The sequence below is a fragment of the Grampus griseus genome, assembly GCF_964374135.1.
Source record: "Grampus griseus genome assembly, chromosome: 14".
NCBI classification, from domain to species: Eukaryota; Metazoa; Chordata; class Mammalia; order Artiodactyla; family Delphinidae; genus Grampus; species Grampus griseus.
Genome location: NC_139008.1, coordinates 68,303,134 through 68,326,320, shown reverse-complemented (window position 1 = coordinate 68,326,320; position 23,187 = coordinate 68,303,134). Strand labels below are relative to the sequence as shown.

The 23,187-nt window shown below is 47.5% G+C and overlaps 1 protein-coding gene across 1 annotated transcript in view; it reads right to left on the bottom strand.

Annotated features, from left to right (window-relative positions):
- Positions 1-6,214: 6,214 nt before the first annotated feature.
- Positions 6,215-23,187, bottom strand: part of DHX35 (DEAH-box helicase 35) — a 70,724-nt gene continuing 53,751 nt past the window's right edge. The window contains exons 16-22 of the mRNA XM_082670338.1: positions 22,089-22,183; positions 20,366-20,443; positions 18,711-18,840; positions 14,746-14,827; positions 12,670-12,741; positions 11,384-11,495; positions 6,215-7,421 (exon numbers count right to left, since the gene is read on the bottom strand). Coding sequence (XP_082526464.1) covers positions 7,377-7,421; positions 11,384-11,495; positions 12,670-12,741; positions 14,746-14,827; positions 18,711-18,840; positions 20,366-20,443; positions 22,089-22,183 — 614 coding nt within the window. The 3' untranslated portion in view covers positions 6,215-7,376. The remainder of the gene's footprint in view (positions 7,422-11,383; positions 11,496-12,669; positions 12,742-14,745; positions 14,828-18,710; positions 18,841-20,365; positions 20,444-22,088; positions 22,184-23,187) is intronic.

Here is a 23,187-nt window from a genome sequence, read left to right as displayed (position 1 = left end):
TAGGCATTGTCATAGTTCGGGATGGCTGACCTTGGTTTGTAAAGCTGGGAACAGGAAACCTGCCCTGTTTCCTTGGCAGATGGGTTTCCATGACCCGACCCTCCCCCCTCGCCCCCAATTCCCCACCCCGTGCCTCCACCCACCTTCCCCCTCCACCCACCCCTGCCCTGTCGCCACCGGGACAGGTAACTGTTCCAGAATCTCAGTAATTGGGGTGAGTAACGGTTCTTCCTTCTGAGTCTGCAGCCCAAGTCAGGAACACCCAGGATGATTGATAACATCCTTTCTCCAAGCAATGAAAAGTTTAGAGTAAGACTTACATTTAATAAGTTCCCTGGTGGCCTCTTCGAATTTGCATGTTGCCTCGTTAACCTGGCCCAGATTTCTCCCCCTACAAGGCAATTCTTAGAAAACCAGGCATTAAACTGCTCATTAAACTGGTTCTAAATGTCCAGCAAGCCAATAAAAAGGAGAGAGGGAGCCCCATCTCGGGGCAGCAAACACAGCTGAAGCTCACAAGCTCCTCAGATGATCAAAGATCATCAAAGGGTTTCAAAGCCTTGGCGTATCCTGTTACTTTGGCCTCCAGGCTAACTCGGGCAAGAAGGCTCCAGGAGCACAGTGCCAAGAGCTGAAATGGAGGATAACAGTCCCTGTGGGCTGAGGGCATCAATTCCATCTTAAGGATGCTGATCAAAAGGAAGGACTCACAAGGATATAATCTGTCCTGGAAATATGGCTAAGCTTTGCCCAGATACATCCCATGAGCTACCATCCACTCTGGCGTCTGTCTATTCATAAATTTGGGGAGGGTTTTTCCAGTGAATTCATTTGCCTCTCCTGAGAGGGACCACAGGGGCTGCATGCCTCTCCTTCCTTGGTGGTCATCCAAGGCCCACTGCTGTGGCAGGTTTTCAGATGGCCAGTGAAAGCGAACTCCACAGTGGGGGTATGTAGAGTTTTCGTTAAAAGGGTGTCACAACGAGAACAACAGCTGAGTAGGAAATCGCTGTGATGGAGAATGCAAGCATTAAGGCAGGTCATGGTGGTCCCTGGAGCATCACATCCAGGATAGAAGAGGTTCCAGCACAGATCTGAGCTGGAAGGCCAGCAGCAGGCCCACTGAGGTCAACACTGGTAAGGGTGGCCAACCCTGCATACCCGCCATCTGCCTGGGCCCTTGAATAAGAAAGGATACATGTCAGGACTTCCCTGGTGGTGCAGTGGTTAAGAATCCACCTGCCAATGCAGGGGACATGGGTTCGAGCCCTGGTCTGGGAAGATCCCACATGCCACGGAGCAACTAAGCCCGTGTGCCACAACAACTGAGCCTGCACTCTAGAGCCCATGAGCCACAACTACTGAGCCTGCATGCCGCTACTGAAGCCCACGCGCCTAGAGCCCATGCTCCGCAACGAGAAGCCACTGCAATGAGAAGCCCGTGCACCGCAACAAAGAGCAGCCCCCCTCACCACAACTAGAGAAAGCCCGCGTGGAGCAACGAAGACCCAACATAGCCATAAATAAATGAAAGAAAAGAAAAGAAAAGGAAAGAAAGAAAGGAAAGAAAGAGAAAGAAAGAAAGAAAAAGGAAGGAAGGGACGGAGGGAGGGAGGGAGGGAGGGAGAGGGGAAGGAAGGAAGGAAGGAAGGAAGGAAGGAAGGAAGGAAGGAAGGAAGGGATGGATACATGGCCTAAAACCCAGGTCTCTTGCAGATGAACACATGAGGTGACTTCTTCCATCCTATCTTGCTTCATTTTGCTTTTCATTTTCTTTTGTCCCCATTCCTCACTCCCATCCTCCCCTCACCCCCACAAAGGCAACCCTTCTAATGTGCCTCTTTTTGTTTGTACAGGTTTTTGCAAACGCTGTACTGTTTGTGTGCATGTATTTTCAGCATCTGTACGTGGTACTACAGCATCTGTTTCTTACTTTTCTCACTCAGCTGCTTTGAAGGTCTGTGCTATATGCTGTCTGTGGCTTGAAACCGCCCCGTATACTCCAAGACTCCATGCTGTCATCCACCGAGGTTTTCCGCACATTCTCCTGGCGGTGGGCATTCCTCCACCCCACCCCACCCCACCCCTGCCATCTCCACCGCTACCACCCTCCCACCACAACTGCCCTGGGCAAGCCTGCTTACACACGTCTCCTCGTGGACCCAGGCGAGGATTCTGTTGGGAACATTTACCCAGACATGGGATTTCTGGATTGGGCGACAGGCACACACTTCATCTGATGAGTTGTGCCAGATGGTTCTCCATCGGTCCTCACATCCCTGCCAACACCTGGCATTACCCACCTTTGCAAGTTTTGCTAAACTGATGGGTGCAAAGTGATACTGGATTGTTGCTTTAGTTTTGTGTTTCTCTGACGATTAATTTGAACAGCTTTTCATAGGCTTGGTAGACTTTGGGGTCTGCTTCTATAAATTGTTCACTCCCTTTTGCCCATTTTTTTCCTGTTGGGCTGTCTTTTTCTTATTGTATATTCCTTGTACATTCTTGACAGTGAATCTTTTGCTGGTTTCAACCATTGCAAACATCCTCTCTCCCACTCTCACACCTACTGTTAGGGCTTTTGCCAACCACAGACACAAATTAAGCAAACTAAGATATAAAGGAAGAAAGTAACTGAAGTAAAATGAAATGGGAAGTAAATTGTTAAGGTGAGTTTAAAACTGATAAGTTAAAATGAAAAAAATGAAAATAGTTGAAGATAATATTTATAGAACAAAAACAAAAAAGTGAATGAGATTTTTTTAACCTAGAAGTACAAAATAAAACTGAGAAACAAATAAGTAGAGTGTAAAGAAGACCAAGAAGTTAAAATAAATGTGCAGGTAAAAATGCTTTTTAAAACAGTATAAACATGAAGCAAATCACATACATCTATATTCTTTTTTAAACTTCATGGCAAAAAGGGAAATAATGAGGAAGCCAGAGAAATAAAGGTTAAAGGGACAAAGCATACACACACACATGAAAACAAAAAACGAAGAGCTCAGAGTAAACAGTGTCAGGGCAGGTACTAAGAAAACCCGACTGTACTTCAGAACTGAAAACAAAGCAAGTGGAAATGGAGAGAAAAAGGCTCAAAGGAACCAAGTGAAGGCAGACCGGTAATTCCTTACCAGCCAAGTCCTGCCCCTGGGGGCCCAGGGGGCCAGGTGCAGTGGGCCGGAAGCAGGGTCCTGGGCTGCCTTTGGATCATGTAATGGTTCTCCCCATCAGTCTGGGGCCAGGGAAAATCCTGGCCAGGACCTTTGTATTCAAAGCCACGGCCTAGACCGTGGTCCGTGGACAAGCCGTGGGCAGCAGCCCATGCTGGGCCTTTGCCTGGCCTTGGAGATTCCGGGGCATCCTCCCCAGCGAGCCCCTCACCACCACACCAACTGCTTCGTGAATCTCCCAGCCTCTCTGGCTCACTCCCTGCCTTCAGCTGAGCCCACAGGCGAGGCTGAGGCCACACATGCCATAGGGCCAGGGAAAATGATGCTCTGGAATCTCTCTGGCAGGCAAGAAGGCAGCCTGCTTGAACAAGTTCAATACCACCCAAGAACGCAGAAGGCGACATCCCTGTGATTCACCAGAGGTGCCAGAACACCCCCCTGGCTCGCCAGACAGCGCAGTGGCCGTGAGGATCCAGGGACAAGCCCCTCCAGGACACCTCCACCCAGACTAGCTACTCGCCCCGAAGTGGCCGGCTTGAGCATGAAATGATTTGATGGGCTATTTCCAGTTCCAATGACAGGAAAAAAACAGATTGAACAGATAGGAAATCCAGAGTTCCATCATCCTGTTTCAGCACACGTTGGAAGGCTGAGGAAACGTCCAGGTGATTCACTGCAGAGTGGGAAGTATCTGATCTTATGTAAAGGTGAAGTAGGGGATCTGCGGGCTGGTGCTGCTGCCTTGAATCCTTCCAATTATGTAAAGACAGGCAGTCCTCCTACTGCTCCAGAAGTTCACTTGCAATTCAGTTGCTTGGCAAGGCAGCCCATTTCCCCAGAGCTGTGATGCTTGGTGCTGATGCTGCCAGCTGGCCCACACAGTCCACTTAGCCCACAATCCAGTGGTTCCTGGACTTGGGGACTTCATCAACCAGTTTTTATTTTGAATTGGTTTTTAATTGGGAGACTGATGTAAGATTGTTAATGTTTTATCTTTCCAAGGAAAACATCTTTTTAAACTATCATCTAATATCACCATCATTTTCTAAAAGAAAGAACATTTTCTAAAAGAAAGAACATTTTGGCACACACACACACACAAACTAAAGGATGGGACGATCTTTTATGTAGAAAAACTTTAAGCTTTACAAAATGCTTATTATTACATTCGTCACTTGGAGAGGGCAGTCGGGAAAACTCATCGTGGGCCGACATTGGTGCCCACCATCACAACCTGCCTGGAGTTGAATTCCAACCCCACTGATCAGAGCTTTAGGGGAACAGGCCAGTGGTCTTGGGGTGGATCCTGGTATAGGTTAGGGTACCACCTGTATAAAAACTGTCACTCAGGTTTGATGCTCCTCCTGACTGCCCAGCTGGTGGCTCACCTCCCTCCCTGGGTTGATGTCCTCATGACATCTGTCTCCTTTATCAGTGGCTCCCAATCCACCACATGACTAGAATCATCTGGACTGGAGCTTTTCCAGCTGCATACTCCCAGGTCCCATAGTCAGAGATCTGGTTCAATAGCTCCAGGATGGCGTCTCTCGGTCATCCGAATTTAGGCACCTCAGACCTGTGCCGCACCACTCAACCCCAAAAATGAGTGACCAGAAGCCGTCAGCACTGCGTCCTGAAAAACAGAGCTGGGAACAGGGACAGAAGGCAAGGGAACCCAGACTGAATGGAAGCACGTGGGCCACCAAGGGAAAACAGCGCTGGTCGCAGGCTGTGCTGATGCCAGCGCGTGGAGCTGGGGGACGGGGGGACTCTCCACGTTCATGGCCAAAGTGAAAGGCTCAACGGGGAGGTGACAGACAGGGCAGCAGGACGTGAGCACGATCTGTATGTTCACAAGGAAAGGGTCTTGTGGGGATGCTTCTTTTGGATGCTGCCTGGCTTCTAACTACCGCCGTGGCCTCTGCAATCTCTCAACGCTGTCATCCTCGACCCCTGCCTCCGTGCTGGTCCCCTCACCCAGTCACTCGTCATCCCTGTGCCATGCACGCAGCCCAGGTGCTCAGCCAGCATCTGACGACTGTACTGAGCTGGGCAGGAGCACGGGCTGGACCAGGGCTTCCTGTGGCGGCTCCATCCAGCCCTCAGGGAGACCGGCTGCGAGAGAGAGCCAGGGGAGTGTGAACAAGCACAGAGCGCGCCCATCCGCGCCTCCAGGATGCCCCTCCCCTCCACGCCTCACCCGGGCAGCTGGCTTCAGGAGGAGGACATTGCAGTACTGTGGAAATGTCACTAACAATATCTGAAAACCCACGTGGGGCTCGAGGGGACTCATTCTTGTCGAGTGACTTGGGGACAAAGTCTTGTGAGCTTGCTAGGCCATCGGGCCCTGCTGGCCTCTCTCAGCCAGGCGGGGTCATTGCTCTCTGATGAGGTCACGTGGTCCTGCAGATACGCGTAAAGAAGGCCCCAGGCCAAGGCCATGATTTCGTGGTTGCAAGCCTCTGACGGTGATGGTTCCTCTCCACACACAAGGCTGCGACGTGAAACAGGGTACAAAGCTCAGAGGCGTGCCCTGGTGTGGGTACAGGGGCACAGATGTGCTTGGGCTCAGGGATGCACAGGCAGAGGCAGCCAGTGACGCCGTGCTGGCTCCGGGCTGCACCCAGGACTGTCGTATTTGATCTCCTGTTTTGATCTGTGGTCTCACCCACCGGAGGATGTGGATTCTGCACCTTTTCCTCCTTCCACCCCAACAGAAGCTCTTTAGGATCAGCCCTGGTCCTAAATTCAGACTTTATAAAAGTATTTCTGACCTTTCTCCACAAGGATCCCAATCGGAAACTGGGAGGAATTAGCACTTCCTTGGGACTTCATCTAAACAACATCCCATGTTTGCTCTAACAAGCTCTGGAGGGCATTTGGTCACATGATCTTGCTTTATGGGGCTTCCTGTGGCCATGTGACCCCCCAAAGCTGCTGTGTGCCAAGCATCTGGTTTCTTAGCTAATGTCAAGCCCTCACTGGGAAGAATTAATTGGATCATCTTAAAATACAGACCACGAGAACCATGCATGGGAGGGAATACATTTACTTTAAGTATAAAGGTTCACTATTATTAACAAGTTATCACTATTATTTACATGTTTATAAAACAGAAATAAAAATGACATACACATTTGGTGCCAAAAGTGGCTCATCCAAACTAACATCAGTACAAAAATAAACTTTCGAGCTACGTGTTTTTAAAAGAAATGTCATTGAAACAGTAAGGGGAAAACAATCTGTATCGGTCATGGGTTGAAATGCAAACATCATCACAGCAAAGCAGCCCGGGGGACAATGACACCAGTGCCTGCTGGAAGAGCCCTTGCCCCCGTCTGGCATTCTCGCAAGAACCCAAGGAAACAAAAGGCAAACGTACAAGTTATGTTCCTGAGCTACAGAAGCTTAGAGCCTCTAAACTGTTGTGAATTTCGGCTACAGAGGATCCGGGATGGGGTTTGAGCTGATGAGCCTTCGCTGATGGCACAGGACATGGCACCGTGCATGGAGGGGAAGCTTAAGCCCACTTGTGAAGCAGAGAAAGCCTGTGTTCACAAAGCACAGCACGCACGGGTCCTCTCTGTCAGTCGCCGAGCCTCGCAGGTCTCCTGACCACTGACAAACAGTGACGCGGGCAGAGGGAAAACCCCTGTGCCTACCAGACACGCCCCTGGGTGATTCTGACAGAAATCCACCATGTTTCCAGGGTCTCAGGCCTTCACAGACACACGCTTGTTCACACCTGGCCGCGGACCCTGGCCGTTGACCCAGTGGTCAACGGAGCCGGGACCCCAGCAGGGAAAGCAAAGCCAGTCCAGCAAACCCTCTGCCCACCTCCACGTGGTGCTTCAGCCTGCGGCAGCCTGTCTTCCTCATTCCCCACAAGGCTGGGCCAGGACTGCATGCCTGGTGGCAGTGGCACGCTGGGCCAGGGAGGGTGCTGGGTGAGCAAAAAGCGCAGGCCTTCCAGCCCCCCAGAGGCAGGATGCCCTCCCAGGCACAAACTCCTCTGGGATCCCAGCGAGGAATGCAGATGCTGAGGGGTGGGAAGGGGCTGTGAACGGGCTGCAGCCCACTTAAGAGCCGATGAAGGGTCCACAGGAGCCGACACCAGCTCCCCAACCCTGGGGCGGTGTTGGGGGGGCAGCAGAGTGGAGGAGGGGGCACCAGGCAGCCCCTGCAGCGGCAGCCCAGCTCTGCTCACTGGTCCTGGACCTTGGCCCTCTTGGCTTTTAGGGACAGGTGCTACAAGAGAAGAGAAAACGTCATCGCTGGGGTCAGTCAGACAAAGAAAGCAGACTTCAACATGGTTCCCACGGAAGTGACCAAATCAAAGCTTCCATCTGGCCCACACCTTCTCAGTAAATGGCCTGCCCCTCAGGCAATAGAGGAAAAAAGCCCAAGTGACCAACAAAGGAAACGGGCCTTCAGTAAGCCACACGGCCTGAGGTCAGGCCACCCTGGCTCAACCTGGGCCCCCGGGGCTCTGCGGGCACCTGTCAGTGAGACGCGTCTCTCCCTCCACCCCAGGCCCCCCCGGCCAGCACTGCAGCCCAATATCCGTGCTGCTCTGGGACCTGCGCTCGGGCCACAGATCACCTCACGTTTCCTAGAATTTCTTGAGAACGGTCACGGGAAGGTCTTCTCCCCTTAGCAACAAAGAGGTCAGCCAACTAAAGTCAGGTACCTGAGCTCGAGGCCCTACTCTCATCGAGCCCTGCGCAAGAGTGGGGAAGACACACAGGAAAAGGACACTTCCTGGTGACACGTTTTTCTTTTAGAAATGTCACTCTCTACCAGTATAAATAACCCAGGAAGCATAACATTATAATCATGGGCATCAGATAATAGGACTGGGGGAGACAAGCATTCTTTACACTCTAAAGTAAAGCCAAAAGTGCTAGAAATCCTAAAATATGCATTTGAGGCAGGGAGTATAAACGGAAGATTTCAATAAATGTCCTCTGTTCACCAACTGAGGTATCCCTGATAACCCCTTAATAATCATAAACCAACAACCAGGAGATATCCCAGATGTGCTGCCCTAACGTGCAGCAGGATCGTCACACGAGGAATCCCCAACCCGCCGACTGCCAGCAGAGCAGGCCCGCCAACCCCAGCACACTCGCACTCCGTGCCCAAACCCCATTTCTCAGTGCACCTACAATGGCCTCAAGACAGCCATCCCCCTCGCTGACAAGGAACTGCAGGCCCTGAAAGAATGCAGGTGCACAAGAAGATGAAGCACCCCACCAAGCACGACAGGATGGGTGGCCAAGTGAACAGGACACAGGGGTAAACGAGCTGCAAGAAGCCACACTTTCTAACCACTGATGCCCAAGAAAGGACCAGTATGGATTCTTGCAAAGGCCCTGGTGAAGAGGGATTTCCCTAGATTCCAAAGGTATCTCAGAATCAGGAGAAAAAATTTGAGGACTTGAAAGGCAAATCTCTGAAAAGGTCGCCCTGTCCTTCCCCTCTCCAGCTGTGGATCTTCCTGAATTTCTCCAAATTCCCTCCTCTGTGCACTTCACCTGACGTGACCCCTCCCACTAATGGTAGACACCCACAGCCTTAGCTTGAGAATGGGGGGTGAGGTCATCATGCCTGTGGGACCATTTCTGGTGCTCATTTCTGAGGAGAATGTTGAGTATAAACAAAGCTGACTCTGGACCATTTCAGGCCTCTTTACAGGGTGAGGGCAACACTCTGAAAAACAGTGGTAATGGAAAGTCACCGAAGATGCCAGGAACAGAGCCGGGGAGGATCTGTGGGCTGTACATGGTTGCGAGGTGCTACACTGTGCTCAACAAAGGACCATCCACCATACATGGGCGGCCACTGGCGAGCAGCAGGGCTCTGGGAGAAATCAATCCATTTTGGACAAGTTAGTAACAGAAGTGCCTTTGGACTGTTTAGTTAGGGAGGGACCAAGTTTCTTGGGGTGTGGGAAGGGTTAGGGCCCTCGCCTGTAAAATGAGGTTGTCGACCTAGGTGATTTCTGAGGTCCCGGCCTCTCTAAAAATACTCTGATCACAGGCAGTCATCAGAGTGAAGCGGAGGAGCTGAAAAACAGGCATTTGGAGAAAAAAGACAAGCTTGGCATTGTCATTTTCTCCAAAATTCTGAGGCAATCTGCTCTTTAACTTTGTGTTCGAGCGAGAGAAACTGTGATTCTGACTCCGCTTCTAGGTTAATTCTGTTCTCCAAGAGTCTAACTGAGGCCGCTTCAGAATCACCCTTCTCTAAGGGCCTGATTCCTGCGACTCTAACTAGCACCCTCACGGTGCACCCTTCTCCTTAGTCTCTCGTCTGCATTTCCAATGGCTGCTCTTGGACTTCTGAAGTCTGCTGCTTTCCACCTGAGTGGTTTGCAGGAAAAAGATTTTCTTTCACTTCAGGTTTCTTCTTATCAGCCCAGTACAGCAGAGACAACACACCGTGTTATTCTCAGTCCCTGCAGTTGATCTCATTTCTAGCTGAAATATCTGGATGAGGATACGTGAAGAACGATGCAGGTTTTGGAAGGTTTTTCTGTCATATTGTTTAAGATTTAAATATCGTAAGATTTTAAAAGGACAATTTCCCTTAACATTGCTGGAGGGAGAGGGATGTGAAGATCCTTCCATTTATAGGATCACAACTCAAATGTTTTGAAGAGCTGAGCAAGTGAAATAAACAAGTGAGGCAGGACCTGGAGAGAGTCACTCACCCACTGCAGGCAGCCAGCCATTCCTCAGCCCCTGTTGATTGCTGCCAGGCAGTAACTCAGGCTCAGAAACTCAGCAAATTTAACATTTCCTTCAAGAGAATCTTGAAACGCATATTTAATGTGAAATCTGCCAATTTTAAAATATACCAATCAAGCCAAATTTTGGTTTGAAAACACGGTAGTCTGGTTACAGCCTTGATGAAGTAACAGGTTTTGGTTTCCCTTCTGTGGTAAACAATGGTGAAACTGGACAAAATATCTGAAGCAATCATTTTCAGGCACTGGGTAACAGCACAGGGCTGTAATCCTTGAGAGAAAGGAAACACTCGAGGTGAGCTTTATAGTCATCCCAGGTCTCTGCATGGCCCTCCAAACCTTGTCATAGGGAAGTGAACCCTAAATAGAGAACAGTGTAGCTGGGCAGAGGGAACACAGATCAGAGTTCAGAGCTGCTGAGCTAGCTGGAATCTGCAGGACAGGGCATCAGAAAGGAGGAGTTCCAGAACCCTACACAGAGCTACCACCCTTAAGTCTTTGGCTGAAAGCTAAGCTGCACATGTGAAGGCCAAGGTTCCATAAGGCTGGCAGAGACTAGTTACTGGGGAGTTGTGACCTCATATGGAGATCTGGAGGTTTGTACAGTGCTGGAGACACTGGAGCTCTGACCAGCCAGAGTGCAAAGGCCTCAATGAACATCCTAGGCATTCAGTTGAGGCATCAAAAAGCCCATGTCTTAGGAGCAGGGCTACTCTAGACCTGCCTGAAAAACACTAAAATCAGGCCTTGGTGGAATTAAACTGATCTGCCAGTACTGTCTACTAGGAAAAAACTCAATATTCTATAAAAACAACAAAACCAACTTTTCACAGCAAAGCACCTATAACGTCCAGCATACAACAACAAATTACTAGACAAGAGAAGCAGGAAAATGTGACCCATAACGAGGTAGAAAAACAGTCTAAAAGCAAAATAGATCAGAGACGACAAAGATGCTGAATTAATGCGCATGTCTGCCGTGGAAGAAGAGCATATACTATATACACAGCGATGCCGGCACTCAGCATCTCCCACCATGTGTTTAAACCGCCTTGGGTTTAAGCTTGCACATGTGTTTACCATCCTGGCGAGGCGATCCTCATCAGAAAATATTTGTGCTGCTTCCTGTGAACACAGTCCAGTGTGACAGAACTTCTTTGGAAATGGTTTAGAAGAGCAGAGGGAGAGAGAAAGAGCTGAAGATACATTCTCTTTTTTCATCGTGTAAGTTAGAGGGATTTATGTTTAAATGCACTTCACCACGAGCAATGGTACGGTGCTTTCACCCAGAACGGTCTGGGACCATGCATGGTAATGGCCTTTCACCCTATGTACCATTGTGGGGTGGGGGGACGGGACAGCAAGTTTAGGACATTAAACTGGAAAATAAATGTGTATTTAAAAATACAAAGAGGCAGGTAACAGGTGGTTCTGGGGGACAGGCTCAGTTCATTCCTACCGTTCCTTGTTGATAAAAGTGAGGAGCCAGCTCCAATAACCAAGCAGATTCAATGGCGGTCACATCTCTCATGTAATACTTGGAGGTCTGGATAACTTCATTGTAGATAACCCTGAAACAAGAAGAAAACATGAGCTAATTTCCTGTATCTTATGATGAGAGTCAGAAGCACAACAATTAGAGATGGCGAGTTTTCTCCCCTGACCTTTAACGCGTTTCTATCTATTCTGTGCGCCAGGCACTACATTAAACAAATGCATTCATGCTGCTCACTGAAGCCTCATGACCTGAGTGGTGGGCACCAGTGTGTCCATTTTACAGAGGAGACTCCAAGTCCTACGTGATTTCCAGGACATCTCAGTTATCAGCACAGGACCCTCTGGATCCTTATGCTTTTATTTACAGAACTCTGAACAGAGCCTAATGTATTAGAAAATGCAGAAATAGAAGCAAAGGCTCACTGATTCTGAAAGGAGCTGGGAATTAACTGTAAAGAGACACAAGGGAACTTTCTAGAGAGATGAAAGTATTCTATATCTTACTAGGAGTATGGGTTACGTGGGCAACACAATTGTCAATACTCTTCCAATCTATATAAATTATACTTCTATTAAAAGAGGTTTGCCTGAGGCTGAGGTAACAGACACCAAAGAGCCAAGAAGGTAATTTAAATCCCCAGATTTCAGGAGTGCATATATTAATACAGATATCAGTTTCCAGGGACTCCCCTGGCGGTCCAGTAGTTAAAGACTCCGCACTTCCACTGCAGGGGGCATGGGTTCAGTCCCTGGTCAGGGAACTAAGATCCTGCATGCCACGCCGTATGGCCAAAAAAAAAAAGATATCAGTTTCCAGAGCAAGTTTATCTCCTCCCTGAAGCAGCCAGCCCTGACTCTCTGGCACATGAAGTACCAACCTCAGCCACCTATCGAATACACCTCTATCAAAGCCTTTCTCCCCAGGCACTGGAACCCACCTGTGTCTGTCAGGCTGTGGGCTGGGACCTGAACTGCTCTCTGCACAGCTGTGCCCAGCGCAAGGACAGAGCACCTAGTCCGTGGGTGAACATGAATGTTTGCTGAGTGGATGAGTGAGCAGAGGAATAAGACCACTGGCTTAAAGGGATCCTTGATAGAGCAGAAATTCTATAGCCGATCACGGTAGAACAAAGTCAGCAAACGTGTACTGGGCGCCTGTACTCCAGCCGCTGGGGACCCAGAGATGAACCCAGAACTAGGCCTTGCCTTCAACACGTTTACGAGGCAGAGGAGCAGGAGGGGGCTTACCAGCGGGGCGGCTTCTCTGCGTAGAGGACCGATGCAGGGTGGATGTGCAATTCATGATCGTCACGGATGGTCCTTGGGAAGCAGAACAATTTTGTCTCAAGTACATTTTCAACACTTACAGCAAGACCTTCCCACAGACGCGTTTAACGTCATCAAAAATGCCATGCAGGTTGTACTTCACACAAACAAAACTATTCTCTCCATCTTCTCTTGTGCCCTTTATGATCCCTCCCCCGCTGTCACTCTAGAAATCAAGAATAAATCACATAAAAAAGGGAGAAGAAAAGCAGCACATGGGCATTCAAAAAACTAACCGAGAAATACATTGCTCTGCCTATGTTTATCTTCTGTAGGTTCTCTTTCAAAAATTTCCTTGAGGACAGAAATAATATATATACGATTACGTCTATAAACTTTTCTATTAAACAAGGTTAAATAGTAAAGATAAATAGTAAAGACTGTCTAATGGGGGAGACTATAATAGGAGAAAAAAAGAAAGCTCAATATTGGACTATCCACTTCTCTGAGATAATATTTCAAATTCCAACTCAGACTTGATTCAATTTAATTCAAAAACTATTTACCACGCACACAACTACTGGTAAGATGAGCTCACAGGAGAACCTTAGGATGCTGCTGCCCAAACCATAATTACAGAGCGCTTTTGTGGGTGCCAGGGACCTATGTGCCCGGCAAGTGCCTCAAGGCCATGACCCAGCTCATCTCTGGCGCTGAAATAAAGCCAGCGCCTGGGGTCCTGGCTGTCCTATCAGATGACTGCCACTGAACTCTGTCTCAAAGGGACCAACCACCACGAAGCCTATTATGTAGCCTGTATTTTTGTTGAGGACACTGGTGAAAGAATTCTGTAAATGCTAGTAGAAATTGCTAGTTAATACTCTTGAGGAGAGCGGGGCAATCAAATGACAACAAAATAACGGCACTCACTGCAGAAGATCACAGGCCTCTCCAGAGCTGCCTCAAACAGGGACCACTCACCATTGGGAGGGGGAGCTCATACAATGGGCAACAGAATCATGATACTGATAGGCTAGACTACTTGGCCTGGAGTAACAAACAGAACACACTAGAGACAAATGTAAAGTGCTGTACTGAGGATCAAACAGTCAGCTACTAGGATACTAGATGGAGGAGACCTGGCTGCCAAAAAAAAACCCAAAGAAGCCCAGCGCAACACTGGGCTCATTAACAAAGCCCAGTGTCCGGGACGGGACATCATGGTGACTGCAGGATCACAGGACTGTCATGTGTTCTGAGGGGGAAAAGCTAATGACAATATATGGAGGAAATCCAAAGACAAGCTGGGGAGGAAGCCCTGTGACTGCTCCCTTATGAAAGAAGAGATCGTCATGATCACTGCGCTTTAAACCGGCTACAATGAAGTTATGAGGCTAAAAGGAGCTCAGAAAAGACAGACTAAAAATAACAATTCAAAGAACTGGAACGATTCAGTTAGAGCAAAGAGGCCTAAACTATGCGTTAGCTTTTACCACATTGGAATATACTAGAGGTTATCGGAGGGCATTAATGCTCAGTGATTTTTCTATGCCTAGAAAATGGAACTGGAAGAGACAGGCTGAAGTCTGTAGCAGTGGGAGGGGTGGCCAGCACATGAAGAAACACTTGCCAACATTCAAATGTGGCCACTATCTATCTGGGTAGCTGCAGTTCTGCAGATCTCTAAAAACATCAGGAACTGCCCAAGGGCAAAAGTAACTTCTCTAGGAAAGATCATCTTCAATGGTTCCCTCTGGTCCTATTATTCTCTGATTAGAATGGAAATATTACCAGCTTGCAGACTGGTGACTGTCATGCTCCTACAACATGTAGATGGGCTGAGTATTTGAGAATCATTTCCATAAAGTTAAGACATTTCACTTAAAGCTATACAGCTAACCTCAATGCATCTTTAGAAAGAGGCATGATACAAATAAAGAAAAATGATTTCATTTCTCTACTTTCCCTGCATGTCACCTTGCTATGGGGTTTGGATTATTTTTAAGATTTCAATGCCTTAAGTGACTTCCCAAATGACTTTACAAAATATCATGTTACCTATAAGCTCCAGTAGAATGAAACCTCGCGGCATTTGCAAAGAATCCGGAAACAATGCACCTCAGAACCGGATCTGGATCACCTACACAAGGTAGCAAACAGAGCGATGGATGAGACTTCTTCTGCCCTATGCCCTGTGTGCCCAGGCCTGTGCCGTGAGGCCCATCCCAGGCTGCTTCGAGCTACCTCGCAACCATCTCCTGGACGGGTCCCAGCCCCACGCTTCCCAGTGCTGGACACCTGCCCTGGCACCATCTATGGAGGTCCCCACCCTCCCACAATGGCTGCTGAGGGAAATACGCTGGACTGTTCCCTTAACCTGGGGCCCCCAACCCCTCCCCGGGCCACAGACGACAAGACCAAGGCTGAGCACCAGAACCTACAGAGCACTCCACAGGCTGGCCAGTGACCTCGGAACTCCCTTTTAGGAGAGCATTTTGCAGGAATGATGTTCCTTCCATAAGACACAACCTGGGACACTAACACTACAATATTATTTCTGTGATTATAGCTACAGTTTGTAATTCTTCAAAATTTTCAAACATCTCATTTTAATTGGTGGCTGTGTTGCTACAGTAAACATCTTCCAAGGATAAAGCCTGCCCATTTATTAGATGAGTTCCACAGGATATATCCATATTATTGTGCAAAATGATAATGTCATCTATATGGCTTATGATATATATTTCATCAATTCTAAGACCTACTCTTTTTTACACTTTAACTCACTGAAATCAGGACAGCAATTGTATTATAATTGGCAGCATTTTTTTCTTTCTTTATGATACATAAAATAATGGTGTGTCTTACAAATGATGGTGTCTTAGATCCAATAAAACATAGTACATTGGTAAACAGGTTCCCAAAAGGTGGTATAATTTACAAAGCCATCAACAATGTATGAGAATGTCGGTTTCACTGCATTCTTACCAGCAATGTTCTAGCAAAAAGGTACCCCTTCTTTTATTGTACATTTATTTGATTACTGTCTATATTTCTTCTTTTGTGAATTTTCCATTCCATTCCTTTGCCCATTTATCAACTTGGAAACTAGTGGGGGTTTTTTTTCCTTAATATGTTAAACAGGGAATTCCCTGGCGGTCCAGTGGTTAGGACTCTGTGCTTTCACTGCCAAGGGTGCGGGTTCAATCCCTGGTTGGGGAACTAAGATCCCACAAGCCATGCAGCACAGCCAAAAAAAAAAGCTAGAACATTATTTAAAAATATGTTAAATAAACTCATTCTGTCAAAAAGTTTTTAATTTTTTATCTCATATATGCTGAAAATATTTTTCACTGTTTGCTTTCTTTAACATCTAGAAGTTTTAAATTTGCATGTAATTTATTGAATTTCCATGATTTTCTCTATTGTTCTTCAGCACAGAACTGATCAATCTCAAATCTACATTTCTAACCACAATTTGATCCTAGATTCAGTCCCTTCTCTCCAATTGCCCAAAAGAAATTTCTATGTAGAACGTGCATTGTTATCAGGACGATACCACTTCCAAGGGGTGAAAATGGGCTCCTGAGGGCAGGGCAGTAGGGATCGTAGACATTACAATGACTGTGGCCCTCCAGAGCTCAACCTCACCTTACAAAATCTTATCCCTTAGTATTTAATTTCTCTCTTTAGGAAGAGCTGAAATTCAATGTAACTTTTCTCCTGGGTGAGGGGTTCGATAGGGACAGAGTAAAGGGACAAAGGAGGTGATTAAATAGTTAATCCTACTAGGGGATTGTAAGTAGAGAAAAAGTATGGGAGACCCCTGTAAGTTAAAAATCACTCAAGAAGGCAGGTTTGCTTAACCACAAAACCAAGCCGGCTTGCTTAGCAACAAAACCATGCAAGAGAAGCATGAGACATGCCCCGAAACAATAAAACAATGGTGGAAGGAGACCCACATCCTGCCCAGAGAGCTCAGTACGATAGTGAGTCCTAGGACATGCTTCTCTGCGCACACTAAAAACAAAAATGTAAGCACAGGTGACATTATACTGAAACTTGGGATGATTTACCCTATTTTAGTATATGTTACCGCCTTTTTGCTCATTTCCACTGCGCCATGACAGTCCCAGTTCCACCATGTAGGGACAAAACTCCCTCACCCGACGTGGAGGAGGAGCTGGTGATGGAAGCCTGACGTCTACTCAAGAATGAGGAAGAAGGTGGTCTTCTCCCCCTCCCCACTTTTCCTTTGATTATAATACTGTAGCCCACTAAGTTCTCGGCGTGGCAGCCTCTCGCCCGCCTGCCTGTAAGCCTCACAAGAGTCCTATTCTAATAAATCACTTCTTATCATGTTGCCTCTCACTGAATGCTTTCTGCGCTGGGACATAAAGAACTGGAGCTCCTCAGAGCCCGCCAAGACACATTTCTGCTGTTTCAGGTTGACAATGAAAAACAGGTTAAGAAACAAAGATGCAGATGCACGTTGTCCTCTATCTGCTGGGTGACAGGTGCTTGACCGCCTTCTCCCCAGTTAGTTGCCCCTGTGAGCTTCCTGTTTCTATTGATGACACCAACTCTACCCAACCACCCAGGTTTCAACTCTTCCCTCTCTTGTGAGCTTGGTCATCCATCAATACTCTCTGAGCGTCTTATATGCTCCCCTCTCCCAGCACTTGTCTCCACAGTCCTCCCTACCTAGCAAGCCCTTTGCCACTGGTTTCTAATTCAACCAGTAAACTCAACTGGACTTCCGCCACCACTCGTGGCCCACTGTGAGGCCTCCCAGGCCAGAGCCCCAACCTGGATTCCTTCTTCCCTGCATTCCTACTAGAGCCCCCATTGCTGTCCGCCACGATCACTCAAACGCCAACTCCTGTAGCTTCTAAGATGACTGATAATCTCATACTGCAGTAGTGGGTCTCTGTAGGAATCTCTCCCTTCACTGCACTGTTTCCTGAGAGTAAGAACCATGTCTTCCTCATCATGTAATTAGTCGCTCTTAATATAAAGGCAAAATAAAGCTCTGGAATAAAACTGCCTGAGTTCTGATTCCACTGTACACTCACTGCGTGAGACCTTTGTGCAGCAAGTCGCTCGTCTCCTGAGCCCACTTTTCTCATCTGTAGAATGGGGATAACAGCAGCGCGTGTTTCACTGGAGTGTTGTGAGCACTAAACGAATTCACGTATGAAAACACTCACAACACTGCCAGGCCTATTACAGGCGCTTCATAAATGTTAGTGAGCGCTAGTGGTGCTGAGAGTGCGGTTGAGGGCCTGGCACCCAGGAGGTGCTCGAAAGACAATTGCTGAATGGCTGAGCAGACACATCACCCCCTAAGAAGTCTGAGCCACACAGACCTGGCTTCGCTGGTTACCAGCTGTGTTGTCCTGAACTTAAATTAACTTCTTCCTGGGGCCTAACAACTCCTCTGTAAAATCAGGATAACATCACCCACACCTCAGAGTAGGAGATTAAGTAGAGAATATTAAGTAGAACCCCTGCCATGGTGTAACCTAGTGTGTCCTCAGTAGTCACGGTCGCAACTAGAGGCCAGAAACTGTGTCTTACACAACTTCCATCACCCCAGTGCCTGCCTAGGCTAAACGCACGGCACTTGCTTTAGTAACACCTGTAACTGAAAATAAAATGCAGTTTATGTGGAATGGCCATAAATGTTGTCCACTTAAAAGTCATTTTTCTTGCAAAGCCTACATGGGATAATTAACCATGTAATGTACAATGATGTGACTGTTAATGATTCTTAAGTGTTGTCAGGGCTTGTTAAATTTTTTCCCAAGAGTGGCCCTCAGAAATAAAAATGGACCTCCTTGGGGGGAAATATGCTACTTTCACATGCAGCTTTCCACCAGCACGGGCAATTCAAAACATGAACCCGGTGTGGGTCCAGAGTACACTGTGCTGCCTCACACCAGCCCAGCCTAACAACTCCAAGAATGCAGCTACACAGAGCAGAGAAAGGGGCGCCACTGGTGGTGGCAGTGTATTCTTACCTTCACTGGATATCTTGGGCACTTGAAACTTGACAAGAAGCTTTTTCAATTGCTCCCTCACTGTCACGGCTCTGACGAGACCCTTGTAATTCAGGAAATGCTCCTGACACCACTGGGAGTTCTTATTGTGCTACAGGACAACCCAGATAGAAGGAGAGTGAGAAGAGCACAGGAAAGTTCTCAACTGAGGCTACGTGGTGGAGGTCATTCATCTCTCTGCCCCCATTTGCTTACTCAATGGGACAAGATCTTCAGATCATAACGGGCCTTTGTTTGCCCCATCTCTCTAAACAGACGTTGACCACCGTGCTCACCACCTGACTGCTCTCCGATCTCACTCTCTGTGCTAAAGGGCAAGTGAGAACTTAGTGACAAGCAGAATTGTTTTTAATCTTAAATACCCATGGGAGTGGCCAACTCTCAGACAGAACCCCTTCCCTGCAGTTCTTTGCAAATCAACGTTCCCTCTCTGGCAGGCTTGAATTTATCACTTTTACAACAGGCAAGTAATACGACACTTGCCAATTTAGAAATAATTTGCAAATTACTATTATTTAATCCCCAAAGTATGATTTTTCTATCAACAGTACTTAGTTTTGTTCTATATTCTGAAGTGTGATCATTATATCCTAAATTATTGCTGTGGGAATGTACCTCTGAAATTACAAGCCAGGGAGGAAGGTGTTTTTACGTAAGAAAATATAATTCAAAGAGCACTTTCCCAGAAGGCAACTATAGACTAATGCACTGTAGCCCTGGACCCGCTTTCTACTGGTAGAGGAAGCCGGAAATGGTGCACTGTTTTTGCACAAACGAATTTTAAGCGACTTAATCCACAATTAATAATCTCAATAAGAGATTCGGTTTTCTGAAAACTGTTCATTAACTAAATAATCTCGCTTCAAATCTCTGGGAAAACAAACACTTAGTATTTCTCCCCTTCTAAAAGAAATTATTTAAGAAGTAAAGACGAGATACTGAATATCTGAAATGTCTCATTTCCCCCTTAACATCCTCTCCTTTATATAAGAAGTTTATATATTGTTTTCTTTTCTCATTGCTTTCATCATCATTAGATCTCTCTTTTTAGCATTTTTTAGTGAGGACTTTAAGCTGTATTATTTGCTCCTAGTTTTACAGACTATTAAGAACAACAAAAATTACCATCACCATGGCTAAATCTGGGTAGGGTATGTAAGTATATGTGGATCCCCGACTAAATGTCTTCTCACAGCTGGTCTGGCAGCTGGAGGAGTGGTGGCTGTGTGAAATCTCAAATTCACGTAGACAGCTTTGAAGATTCAAAACCACAAGTTACTCTCAGCCTCATTTATTTGCAGAAAATATATCAGAACTTCCTATTCAAATGTCGGACAGTGTTGTCCAGGAACATGGGGTGGGTGTGAGACGGAGTGAGGAAAGGGTGAGCCAAGGAAGGCCGTGCCTCTGACCCACTGCTGGGGGCCAGATCGCTATGCAGGGGAAGCAAGAAGCCATCACGGATTAGAAGTTCTGGCAATAATCTAATAGGAAAATAGAGGCCTGTTGGCCATCCTTTTATAAACTACACTTCCGGAATCCTCGCCCCTAGATCACTTCCAGTGGACGGGTGCGCGGTGCGCGGAGGGGGCCTTCTGAGGGGCAGCTGTGCTTACCTTGATGAATGCTTCGTACACATTGAGCATGGTAAGATGATCACCCTCTTCCACAGCAAATTTTCGGTGCACTCGAATCTGGAGAGAATAAATGCAATGTTCAGAAGCTGACTCTTCTGAGCCTCTCTTCCTGGAGGCAACATTACACGATGAATAGCTCATGGCTTGTAGAGTCAGAAAGACCTAGTTTGCACCCATCCTGACTCTGCCGTTTCCTCAAAGACCTCAGATTGGTCACTTAACCTTTCTCAGCCTCCATTTCCTTATCTAGAAAATTGGAATATTAAACTTGTGTATCAAGACTGCTATGGGATTAAGATAATCCACCATAAAGTACCTGGCACAGGTGTTAGATAAATATTAGTGCTCTTGTCCCTCTCCTCCTCTATCCAGTCAATATCTTCTCTTTCAGAAGAACTCTTCCCAGCCCCTGAGAGAAAGTAAGCGAAGGGCAAGGGGCCGGCTGTCTGGAGCATGGAAGACACTCTATATTCCTAAGCCACCACGAGCTGCGCAATCCTTTCAGACCCAGTCCCTAAGTTTTTCTTTTTGTGAGATCCTGGGCAATGCCATCTGCTCCCATGGGTTCAAGGAACAGCGTATCCAATATATATACAAGTACACAAATACACTTACTGACTTCAGAATTTGCTCCTTGTATCAAATACCACATAATTCACCTTCCTTCCATTCATTCAGTAACAGATATTTCCTGAGCACCTACTATAGGCCAGGCACTGTTCTATGCATTTGGGATACAACAGTGAATACGACAGTGGTGGGAGAAAAACAACAAACAGGATAAATAAGCAAAATATATAGTATGGTAGGTGGTAAGAACAGCTAGAGGAGAGAAATAAAGCAGGGGCAGGGGATGGAGACGGGAGGGGTATATGTTGCAATTTTAGACACAGTGCTTAGAACTTCACTTTCCTTGTCTTGAAAATGAATTTGCCTGTCCTGCGGTTGGATTGTTAAAAAGGTTAATAGAAAAGCAAACAAACAACAGAACCATCCAGGCACGAAAACTTCGTAACCTGCAGCTATGCAACTGTCAGGGAAGATGGTAACGGTCCATAAGGAAGTTTCTCTCCTCCCTGCTACATTCAGCCCTCTGCTTCTGCTTCTTGACTCTTCCAGCAGGAACTGGCGCTGAGCTCATCTTGGGCCTCCCTCCATCAGGACGCCTCACTTCCCCGGTGCTCTTCAACAGTGTAATTTCTCCTTCACCGTCTTTCCAGCATTCACCCTTCCAGTTGTCACAGATGCCTGGGCCTTTGGGAGGACCCTGTCAGCAGCCTGACTTGCCCAGCCTGCTGTGCCCTGGCACTGACTCCTTATATCACTAACGTGCCCACCAAGGTTGCTCTCAGAGCAGCCTTTAAAGAAAAAAAAACTTCCCTTAGGAAGTCAGTAGGACAATGGTTAAGATTTGGGGCTTTGGACTGTGAAAGGCAACTTCCATCAATTCTGGCTGTGCAACCATGCATAAGTTACCTAAATTTTCTGTGCCTCCGTCTCTAAAACTGATGATAGTAGTACCTCCCCCCGCCCAGGTCCACGGTGAAGATAAAATGACATGACGCACGTAAAATGTTTGGCACAATGTCAGGCACACAGTTAACCCTCAAAACATAAGCTGCTCTGTCACCAGCAGTTCCTGGGAAGTTTTAACAAAAGAAAGCCCAAAGTGAGCAAGACTCGAATGAACAGTCGGACTTACAGCCTGAGACTTCTGGTTTGAGGGGACCACAAAGACATTCTGGATCTGCATCATGGCGGCAATGCTTAGAATTTCCTGAGAACAGCCAAAATTTCCTATAAACCAAAAAGCATGTCTGATTTCAAACATACGATATGTCAGTGAGAAGATGTTTTCTGACATTTTCCTTACACCACATTGTAAACTAAGATCATCTATTTACACGTAGCTTGATTTTTAAAGCTTGTAACATATAAACACTTCACCCTGCCAAATGGGATGTCCTATACACGGTCCAGATGGAAGGAGGCCTGGAAGGACCCCACTCCGCGGTGGCCACACCGAGGGACTCTGCTGTGAGGCTCAATGGGGGCCAGCTTGGCCCTATCACTAGGGCGGGTCAGCTCCACACCTGCTCCCTACTCAGTGTGGACACCTAGAATCCTGGCAGAAAGCCTGAGAGGGAGAGGGGGCCGGGAATACGGGGCCTGTGTCCCTCGTGCTGTCCCTCTGCTCCTGGACCCTTTTAAGAGGTGGCCTCCCTCTCGGTAGGGCTCATTTCAGCCGGCAAGCCCGAGGCATAACTAGACCAGGGAAGCACGCTGTGGGCTGCAGCTGCTGCCACCTGGACACGGAGTCTGCAGCAATCAGCCCCCCGGGGCATCAGACAGAGAGCGCGAACGGTGCCGCATGCTCCCCGCAGCTTCTGGCCTCGTGAGTGACCTACTTCCCCAGCCCCAAGCTTAGAATCCTGCTTCTCAGTGTAAGCCTGATTGCTCCAAAACACAATTACAGCTAACTTTCACCATGCTTAGTCTGACATGCAGCTTTGTCTGTTGCCAGTGAATATAAAGTTAGACAAAAGCAAGAAACAATGAGTATTTCCCTTCTCTAGGCTACTGAGGAGGGGGGAGCACAGGGAAGTGTGTGCCAAACCATAGTCTCTAGAGCAGCGGTCCCCAACCTTTTTGGCACCAGGGACAAGTTTCATGGAAGACAATTTTCCACAGACTGGGGAGGGGCATGGGACGGCTCAATGCAAGCAATGGGCTGCGGCAGATGAAGCTTTGCTCGCTCGCCCACGCTCACCTCCTGCTGTGTGGCGCCGTTCCTAACTGGC